The sequence below is a fragment of the Molossus molossus genome, unplaced genomic scaffold (assembly GCF_014108415.1).
Source record: "Molossus molossus isolate mMolMol1 unplaced genomic scaffold, mMolMol1.p scaffold_m16_p_19, whole genome shotgun sequence".
In the NCBI taxonomy this organism is placed as follows: domain Eukaryota; kingdom Metazoa; phylum Chordata; class Mammalia; order Chiroptera; family Molossidae; genus Molossus; species Molossus molossus.
This window is the reverse complement of record NW_023425354.1, coordinates 1753160-1763171: the sequence shown is the minus strand read 5'-3', so window position 1 is coordinate 1763171 and position 10012 is coordinate 1753160. Positions and strand designations below refer to the sequence as shown.

General features: G+C 64.9%; 1 protein-coding gene across 1 annotated transcript; it reads left to right on the top strand.

Moving 5' to 3' along the window:
* The first annotated feature begins 1309 nt into the window (after positions 1-1309).
* Positions 1310-7579, top strand: ENDOV (endonuclease V). Its single transcript, XM_036267875.1, has 9 exons — positions 1310-1388; positions 1880-2051; positions 2257-2391; positions 2623-2662; positions 3566-3678; positions 4515-4583; positions 4862-4990; positions 6380-6453; positions 7162-7579. The coding sequence occupies exons 1-9, from the start codon at positions 1333-1335 to the stop codon at positions 7370-7372; spliced, it is 999 nt and encodes a 332-aa protein (XP_036123768.1). The 5' UTR covers positions 1310-1332; the 3' UTR covers positions 7373-7579.
* Positions 7580-10012: the final 2433 nt, after the last annotated feature.

The window sequence follows — 10012 nt, the reverse complement described above, 5'->3', positions numbered from 1 at the left end:
ACACCTTGGCTCTCCTGTTGGCCAGCTCTATGGCCTCGGGCAAGCCACTCAACCTCTTTCAGCCTCAGTTTCCCCACCTGGAAAGTACCTCTCGGTGCCCAGAAATGAGTTAGTACAGGTCAACGTGTGGTGTGTGTGCTGCGGGCGCTGAAGGAATGGCACCCAGCTCCTCTCCCCGCCGGAAACCCAAGGCCTGCCAGTTGTCACGCGCTGTGCGGAGCCTGTCCTGAACTTGGAGAACAATGGTCTTCCACGGTTTCCTCCTCAGATCTACGTTCAGCCTACATTCTTACCACGTACTTCTCCCAATGCCCTTCGGGTTACAGCGCTACCCTTCAGCCTCGCTGGCTGCCTGTCGGTGCCCCCCACACGCAAACCTCGTTTCTCCCCCTGAAAATGTCTTTTTATTTAAGCACACAATTGAAACATCACACACAATCTGCACGTGGAGATGCCAACCTCTTTGCTACCGCAGGACCTCTGCACGTGCTGTTCGCGTGGTCTCTTGGAGGCCTGTCCCACCGGCCAGTTTAAAGTGGGCTCCCATGTCACGTTCACCCCACCTCTTTCCACACCGGGAGGGAGCGGTAGCCCCAGCGTGGGGCCCCGGGCCTGGCACCAAGAGGGCACAAATGCCCACTCCACCGAGGAGCTCGGGGAGCAGCCTGTGCTCCCCAGGCGCGCGGCCTGGTGCCTGGGGCTTTCCGCGCACAGGGTCCCCCAGTCAAAGCTGAGGGTCTGGCTCCCCAAGCCCCGCACCGGTCCCTCGGAAACCTGCCCACAGTCCCTGGCACCGAAGTCACGGCGCCGAGTGAGTGGCAGGCGCCCGGCGATGGGGTTCGGGGCGCGGCCGCCCGGGTTACGGCACCTGGGCACCCGCAGTACCGGAGTCTGGGAAACCAGCAGGAACGGGGGGCGGCCCCAGGCTGCCCTGGCCCTGGCCGTGGGTCGTGCCCGCTTCCCCAAGCCCGCTGCTCCTTCTGTCCACGCGGGAAGCGCCCGCGCCGGTCCCTTCTCCCGGTCCCCGCGCCGTGTACAAGGGAAGCGCAGCAAACGCGCGCGTCTCGCTGTCGATCTGGGTCCGCGTGGCGTCCTGCCCCCGGGCTCCGAGCAGGACCCTCCCGCCCGGCCGCCGTCCTCGCCCCTGTGCGCCCCGGGCGGCGGCGGCGGGCAGGACGGGTGCCCGTGGGACCTCCGGCCAGCAGGCGGCGGCGTCCGCGCAGCCCCGCCCCGAGACGGCCCGCCGGGCGCCGCAGGGCAACAGGCCGGCCGGGCGCGTGCGCGCGAGGCCTCCGGAAGTGAGGCCACCGGAAGCGGTGCCGGGGCCGCGCCATGGCCCAGGAAGCGGTTGGGAGGCTGCCCAGGGAAACCCTGTCGCGCTGGAAACGGTAATGAGGCCGGGAGACGACCAAGACCCCGGAGCTAGGGACGCGGCCGCGGCGACCCCGGAATCTCGGCTTTGGGGCGGCGGGGGCCGGGCCCGCTTCCGGCTCTTGGGTCCAGGGCTTTCGGGAGCGGTAGTGGGCGGGGTAGCGGCGTCCGTTTCCGGCGCGCGTCCCCGGTCACGTGGGGCGGGGGGGCGGGCATGGGAAGCGGGTGGGAGGGGCGGGGGCGGGAAGCCGAGGTGGGGGAGGAGCCGGGGGCGGGGCCGGGAAGCGGGTGGGAGGGGCGGGGGCGGGAAGCCGAGGTGGGGGAGGAGCCGGGGGCGGGGCCGGGAAGCGGGTGGGAGGGCCGGAGAGCCAGGGGGCGGGGGGCGCGGGGGGAGGGGCGGAGAGCCAGGGGGCGGGCACGGGCACGGGCACGGGGGCAGGACAGTCCCCCCCCTGCGGCAGTTGTGGGCGGGGTGGCCGAGCAGCTCGCGGCATGTGTGTGTCCGCAGGGAGCAAGCCATGCTGAAGGCCCTTGTCGTGGACCGAAACACGGAGGCGTGGCAGCAGGACCCCGCCTTCGCGGGCCTGCAGCGGGTCGGGGGCGTGGACGTGTCCTTCGTGAAGGGCGACAGTGCCGGGGCCTGCGCCTCCCTGGTGGTGCTGAGCTACCCTGAGCTCGAGGTAACCCCGGGCGGGGCAGCCCCTCTGGCTCCGCAAGCCCTAATGAGAGAGGCGGGCACTGGACAGGGAGGGGTCGTGGGGTGGGCCTGGGAGACGGAGAGGGAGCTGGCCGTGGAAAGAACTGATGGGTGAAGGGCTGAAGGCGTGTGGGGAGGCAGGTGGCCAGGACTATCCCACCAGCGACAACCTGACTGCCTGGTGACAGGTGGTGTATGAGGAGTGCCGCATGGTTAGCTTGACAGCCCCGTACCTGTCCGGCTTCCTGGCCTTCCGAGAGGTGCCCTTCCTGGTGGACGCAGTGCGGCGACTGCAGGAGAAGCAGCCTAGCCTCATGCCCCAGGCAGGTACCCCAAAGGGTTTCTACTTCTGTTTCTGCACAGGCCCCACCACTCACCACAGGGAAAAGCCCTGGGGACTTCCTGGAGGAGGTGTTCTTTGCACTGAGCACAGGGATAGGATTTTCTCAAAAACTGTGCTCAGATGGTAGCCCTATTTCTCCTGCTCCTTGATGTCGCCGCTTGATGAGCAGCACTGCTGACTGTGACTTTCCCTTTCCCTGTGGCTCTTTCAGGTCCTCCTTGTGGATGGAAATGGGGTGCTCCACCACCGAGGTGATCCTGCTCCCAAGAGGTGGCCCGGGAGGGCTGTGGGAAGGGGGGACCTCACAGGACACCTGCGCCTCACTCCAGCTGAGCACTGACAACTCCTGTTTGGGCTCGCTGCCTGGTCAGGACCTACTAGTAAAGACTCTACTCTCCTTCATGCCCCGTCTTCCTGCCTGCCCCACGGCTGTCCCCAGCACCCTGCACTGGCTCCTCTCAGATGCCCGGTTTGGTCCTGAACGCTACCAGAAGTCCCAGGCCTGAGCTCAGTCAGCCTGGCCCACTGGTGGCCCACCTGTGTCCTGACAGATCCTTGCCTCAGACCAGACAGGGACAGACCATAGTGCCCACTTGCCGTGGAAACCTGCACCTGGGCACTGGAACCTTGGTGCAGGGGAGAACGGAGGGGAAGGGGCTGTTTTACTCTCAGACAGGAGCCTGGAGGTCGGGCAGCAGAGGGAGCCAAAGGGTGACAGGGTTTCACCTGCCACCTGGATGCTGGTGTGGGACCAGCAGGCCAGCCCTGGGCCGGAACCCTGCAGTCCTGGCCACCTACAGGAGCCCCAGAGTTAGGGGAGCTGGGACAGAGACCCAAAGCCCTGGCAGTGGCCACAGAGGGGAGAGAAAGACAGAAGGTGCTAGAAATGACAGAAAGGGGTGAAGTACCGTGAGCACTAAGTGGGCTCCGAACTTTTCAGAGGGAGAGAGGGAGGCCTCCGCCCAGCCAGACACCTGTGAATGTGGGGCAGAGGGTTACATCCAGGGTCAGGTGGGAGCTCAGTCCTGTTTCCTCAGCACCCTGCCTGCGACAGGGCTGTTCACTTGGGGAAACTCGGTGAGGTTCTGGTTAGCCCCCAAACCTGCGCCATCCCTAGATTGCTCGGCTCACTGACCACCCCCCTTTCCTTGCAGGCTTCGGGGTAGCATGCCACCTCGGCGTCCTCACAGACCTGCCCTGCGTCGGGGTGGCCAAGAAACTCCTGCAGGTGGACGGGCTGGAGAACAACGCTCTGCACAAGGACAAGGTGAGGAGCAGGCCTGTGGATTGACTTGACATGCTCGCCCCTGGCCTGGGGTCAGGAAGACCCACTTTTCTCAGTGTGCCCCGCATGTTCCCGTGGGCGGTGGAACCTCGCGGAGCCCCTTCTGAGCTCCTCACCCAGCCTCCCTGCCCCTGAGGTGTCACCCACGGGGGACAGCACCTCTGGGTATTGGGCCGGGACATTTGGGAGCCTGTGCAGTGCTCCGTGCTTGCCCGACCCCCGTCTCCAGGCCCTGCTCTCTGCACCCTCTCCCCCTGGGCATCTCCGTGCTCGCCCTCTGTGGCTGCCACTGGCATGTGATGCCTCACTCCTGAGAAAGCTGTGACCCTCAGCTGTCCCCCTGGATAGCAGAACGGAGAGCAGAGAGCATGTCTTTCTCATTCCTCTGGGCAGTCCCCCATCTGCGGGGAGAGGGCCCCAGACCCACTCAGTGGGCGAATCCTCACTCCACCCTAAAAACGTTTGTTAGGGTGAATCCAAGTTCCTAGCGGGATAGAAAAGCTCAGAAAGTCGGTGGCCTCGGGGCAGGCTCTGGCCTTCATCCCACTGTGGCCTGGGCAGGCTGCCACCCTGCGCCAGGCTCGGCCGTCTCTGCCGGAGAACGAGGGGAGAGCCAAGCCCAAGGGGCTGGCCAGGGTGGGATGGTGCAGTGGGCAGCACTGGACGGGTCCACTCTGGGCGGAGTCCAAGACCCCTGCCCATGCTGCGGCCGCACGCAGGGTCAGGCCCTTCTTTCCTTGCCCAGCGGCTGCTCGGATTTTAAAAACGAGCAGGACTTCCCTGAGAAAAGTGTTCTTTCGAGTGTCCTCGTTTTCCAGATCCGCCTCCTGCGTGCCAGAGGGGACGCGTTCCCTCTGAGGGGACGCTCCGGAGCCATCTTGGGTGTGGTGAGTGGCCGGGGCCTGTGCTCCCTCAGGCAGGCCTTTCAGCCAGGGGTGGGGGGCCCAGGTCAGCACCCCCGTATGCGGTCCCCTTCTCCCTGCCACTCCTGACGGCCGTGCCCTGCGCCTTCACTTTGTCCCCACCTTGCTGGCTGAGGGCCTTCTGCCCCTGCTGGCCCCACCCTGTGCCTAGGACATGTAGCGGGAAGGTGTCCCAAGGGTGCTCCATGTACCCCAGCTCCCTCTTGCCCTCCAGTGCCTTGACCTCCCCTTCCTGGCCCCAGGCCCTGAAGAGCCACGACCACAGCACCAAGCCCCTCTACGTGTCCGTGGGCCACAAGATCAGTCTGGAGGCAGCCGTGCGCCTGACCCGCAGCTGCTGCAGGTTCCGGATCCCGGAGCCCGTGCGCCAGGTGGGCGGCTGATCCCGGGCCCTGGCTGCGCCTCGCTGGCCCCGGAGCCCTGTCCTCCTGGGGACCTCCTGGCTGCAGATGCGCAGGGCAGCCTCCAGGTGGCAGCAACAGCCCGCACAGCATGTGGCTCAACCCCTGCTAAGGGCCAAGGCGCCTCGCTCGGGTGGTCCTAAGAGGACACTCCCTAAGTGTCCACGCTTCTCCCCACTGGGCCTCCTCAGCTGGGTGTGTGTCCTGGCTCAGGAGGGCTCTGCTTCCCCATCCCCCCACCTCACAACCTTGAACTTCTCCCCCAATCCTCAGAGTCTAGGACTCTGTTGTGCTTGTGCAGTGGGGAGGTCACTGTCCCCTCGGTGCCTCGCTGTGCCCCAGAGTGGACAGTGACCCCATTCTGTGGGGGGAAGGCCTGTAAAGTGCTTTGGGCGGTCAGAGCAGGTGGGGACCATGTGTCTGGAGAAAAGCCTGCTGAGTACCTGGGCCTACCCTCCCAGGGAGGAAAGTCAGCCATCTGTTCCCGAGAGCCCACAGTCCCATCCCTTCCACAAGTGGGGGTGAGGCCCTGCCGAGCAACTCTGGCTCTTTTGGTCCATGACCATTTTCTTCCTGATTGTCAACACTGCCTTCCCAACTGCTCCCAGGACAGGATGAGAGGGGGGTTAGTGTCTGCTCCCAGGACCGGATGAGAGGGGGGTTAGTGTCTGCTCCCAGGACCGGATGAGAGGGTTAGTGTCTGCTCCCAGGACAGGATAGAGGGTTAGTGTCTGCTCCCTCTCCATGGTGTTCATGGGCCCCTGTGCCCGGCTGAGGGGAGGTGGGTGCTGCCTCGCTCCTCTGACAGGTGCCTTCCCGCTGGGGCAGGGGCATCTGGGCGTATCTGTGTGTCCTGTCGTGGTGCCAGGCTTCTGGGGTGGGGGCAGCACGTGGCCAAGCTCAGCAGCAAAGTTTTGGAGGCCCATGTGCCCCTTGCCACTCCAGGGACTTTGTGGAACTTTTCTGCACTTCCCTGGGGACAGGGTCATGGCTAACACTAGACAGGAGACGGACGATGACCAGGAGTGAGGGCAAACGAGCTGGGCTGAGAGGGTTTCCGCAGAGAGGCCAGGCCTCAGGTGATCCCTGCAGAAAGGAAGCACGTACATTCTGCGACACGAGAGCCGAGAGGCGGGGGTGCCTAGGATCCCCACCTCTGGCCCTTGGGGTCCTGCCGTCACAGGAGGTAGACCAGAGTGCCTGTCCTGTCACCTACAAACCCCTGGGACTGCTGCTCCTTGGCCCAGGCTGGGCCTGCCACAGCCTGACATGACCTCTGTGGCTTTCTCAGGGGGGCAGGTGGCAGGGGAGGGCTTGGCAGAGGCCAGGCCGCGACCCCAGCCAGCACCCTCTCCTCAGGCTGACATCCGCTCCCGAGACTACATTCGCAGGACCTTGGGAGGCCCTGGACCCCCCACACCGGGGCAGGAGAGGTGAGCATGGGGGAGGCTGGCGGTCGGTTAGGAGTCCTCAGCCAGGTAGGTGTGCGGTGTCCCTGGAGGGACGGGGGAGTTGAGCCAGGGGGATGCTGGGGGCCTGAGTTGGACATCCACGGCCTGCCTCCTGTCAGGGCCGCCCCTGCCTGCCTTGGGCCAAGGACCTGTGGCACTGGCGCAGGGGCCCCCAAGGGCGTGGGAGTCTGATGGGCTGGCTCGCGTCCTGGCGGCAGGACCAGCTGCGTCTGTCACACTCTCTGAGCCTCGGCTTCCTCATCTGCACGGCCGGCTGAGGATTCGTGCCCTGCTGGGTCCGGTGAGGGCGAGCCTGGCGTTCATGGAGCGACGGGCAGGTTGGTCTCGACAGCACTGTGCTCCGTGCAGATGAGGACCCAGGCAGGGCAGTGACGGCGGCTGGTCTCCGTCGGCAGAGGCTCTGGGCCTGTCTGATGTCCAGGCTGGGAGCTGGCCCTGCCGAGTGCCCAGGAGGCACTTCCCTGTGCTGCTCTCCCTCGGCCTGTGGCTGTCCGGGGCCTGGCCGAGCTGCTCTGAGCGGGGCAGGTGCGGCGGAGACACCAGCTCTCCCGGGGTGGGGCAGGCCATCTGGGTCTAAGGATCCTGGCCATTGGCAGCCTCTCGGACCACCTGGTGAGCAAGGGGACCTCAGGCTCGGGCGTGATGCTGCTTCTCCTCCATCTTTGCCAGGAGCCAGAGAGCACAGAGACCAGAGGTGTGCTCCACGAGAGGCCCCGCGGAGCTGGGACAGGGCAGGGCCCCTGAGGCCCACAGCCAAGGCCCCAGGACACGCCCGGAAGGTCCAGACCCCTGTGCTCGGGCCTCAGAGCAGGACCTGGCCCTGGGGCTCTGTGAGCTCAGACTGCGACCTGGGCCGCAGCAAGCAACCCTGCGCAGATGACCGTGGCTGCTGCTCCTGCTCCACGGTCACTGTCCCGAGGCCCAGCAGACATCTCGACCGCGGAGCCCCAGACCCAAGAGGCACGCACGGCTTTCCCAGGAGCCATGAAGAGGGGTTCGGGGTTTGTGGGAGGAGTTTGGGTTCTTCTGGAAGTGCCCCTGGGGTCTCAGCAGCTGGGCTGTCCCCTTTGGTACACATGCCACTGTTGCTCACTTTGCTTCGTGTTCGTTTTTAAACCAGCCCCTTCCTCCCCAGCGGCCGCACAGCTGCTGCTGCCCCCACCTGGGAGGGTCCGGGCTGTGGTGGCTGCGCTCCGGCCGGGCCCACCTGCCTCTGGCTGGGGAGGAGGGAGGGCGGCAGCCTGGACAGGCGGGGGGCAGGCAGGGCAGTCTGGGCTGCCCGACAGCTGGCACCAGTGCCCAAGGGGCGGGGTGTCAGGCCCTGCCAAGGCTCGGCAGGGTGGGTGGCCCATCCAGCTGGGTCCTCAGGCCAAGAGTTTTCCCCTGTCCCTGCTAGTGTGGTCCCTCCCCAGGCCGTCTCCTTACCCAGAGGCCCTGTTCTCAGTGCGGCCCAGTCTGCTGCCCGCGCCCGGCACCTGCCAGCCCACCCTCCACCCCACGCTGGGGCTCCCTGTGGAGCCTGCGCCTGCTGAGAGGAGGCCCTCCTTCCCGTTTACCTGGCGCCCAAGGAGGAGCCCGCCTGCGCCCCTGCAGGCCTCGTGCACACTCAGCAGAGCTCTCGGTCCCTCCTGGTGCCCCAGGGCCTGCCCAGAGCCTTCCAGGGCCTGCCCAGAGCGTGTCAGGCAGGGGCGGGGCAGACTGGGCAGCACGGGATGGAGGCTTAGCCCCGCCCCCCTCAGACTGGTGTTCCCTGTGGGGTGAGCGGGCCGGGGCCTGGCTGTCAGTCCTTGACCAGGGACAGATGGCGCTTGGAGGAGTGTGGCCCACAGGGGCCAGGGCTGACGGCCACGGGGTGTAAGGCCACGCTAATTCCCCAGTGGGAAGGAAGGGGTCGGAAGGTAGAGCGTCCTCACCACCCGCCACGCTGCTCCTGCTGCTCCAGCCCCAGAACGCAGGCCTGCCCGGGCTGGCCAGGCGGCACCACGCCTCAGCTCTGACTCACGTGTGCCCAGCCGTGCCCAGGGGAGAGCGGCCCAGGGGCAGTGTCGGCAGCTGGGCCCCGGACCAGCTCAGGGGTGTGCGGAGATGAGCATGGGCTCCCTTTGGTGCGGGAGCTTCTGCTCGAAGGTCGGCTTCCTCGATGACCCGGGGCGTGGGGGCCTCCCAGGCTGTGGGCTGAGAGCCGCACGTTCTCTTCTGCAGGGGCCCCCGTCCCCGTCCCTGCAGTGAGGAGCAGGCCAGTCTGGTGACATTTGCAGACCACTTACCTGAGCACTTGTTTGGTTTTGTTTGAAGTCACATAAAAATCACCATTTTAAACTTGTTGAAGTGCACAATTAAGTGGCTTGTAGTACATTCAGAATCTGGTACAACTACCCTCCCGTCTGGCTCAGAACTTTCCCAGGAGCAGGTGATGGAGCCTGGTCCCATCAGCAGTCCCCCCAGCTCCCGGCAGCTCTGACGGCTTGTGCAGGGCTGCCCAGCGGAGCCCCACGCAGGGCCCACGGCGCGGCCTCTCGTGACGGCTGCAGGCCCTCGGCCTCGCCCTCGGCCTCGCCAGCACGTGGCTCTCGCTCCGCCGTGCTGGCTGGTGGAGTAGCTCAGTCGTTGATCTGTGTGTCCCTGTGACATTGAACCTTCTTACTTGTTCACTGGCTATTTGTACAACTTGGCAGAAATGTCCACACAGATCCTTTGCCATTTATTTATTTATTTATTTTGAAAGGAAAGGAGAGGGAGAGAGATAGGAACATCGATGAGAGGACATTGATGGGCCGCCTCCTGCATGCCCCCCACTGGGGATCGAGCCCACAACCTGGACATGTGCCCTGACCAGGAATCGAACTGGTGACCTCTTGGTGCAGGGTCTACGCTCAACCACTGAGCCACACTGGCCAGGCCCCTTCACCCTTTTTAAGTTGAGTTGTGTTTCTGTTGAGTAGGATCACTTTGCGTGGTCTGTGCCAGGCCTCGTCAGTTATGTAACGTATAAATGTGTTCTCCAGCTCAGGCTGTCTTCTTGATGGTGCCCTCTGGTCTGTGAGCATTTCTAAAGTTGATGTTCACTTTATTTTTCGTTGTTGCTCATGCTTTTGGTGTCACTGAGGAAACTGTTGCTTCATCCACGGCGTGAAGGTCTCCTGTGTTCCTGTCTCATGGTTTCAGCTCGACATGTGGAGCTTTGGCCCGTTTTGAGTTCATGTGTGTATGTGGCTGCCCAGGGCCCTTTGCAGTTCCATACGAGCCAGGACCAGCTTGGCTGTCTGCAGGGAAAGGCAGCTGGGGTTTGTGGGGTCCCAGGATCAGTTTGGGGAGCCCTGCAGTTCCATGCGAGCCAGGACCAGCTTGGCTGTCTGCAGGGAAAGGCAGCTGGGGTTCGTGGGGTCCCAGGATCAGTTTGGGGAGCCCTGCCGTCTCACAGCCGGTCTCCAGTCCCTGCAGCAGCGTCCCGCAGCTTCCAGGGAGCGTCCTCGCGTCCCTCAGTGACAGCCGCTCACACGCACCTCGTCCCGATGCTCCG

Excerpts from the sequence above, each read along its gene's own strand:
- ENDOV (XM_036267875.1), top strand. The coding sequence starts at position 1,333 with ATGGCCCAGGAAGCGGTTGGGAGGCTGCCCAGGGAAACCCTGTCGCGC. Across the intron at positions 1,389-1,879 it reads ACCCTGTCGCGCTGGAAACG|GGAGCAAGCCATGCTGAAGG; the intron begins GTAATGAGGCCG and ends GTGTGTCCGCAG. Across the intron at positions 3,679-4,514 it reads ACGCTCTGCACAAGGACAAG|ATCCGCCTCCTGCGTGCCAG; the intron begins GTGAGGAGCAGG and ends CTCGTTTTCCAG.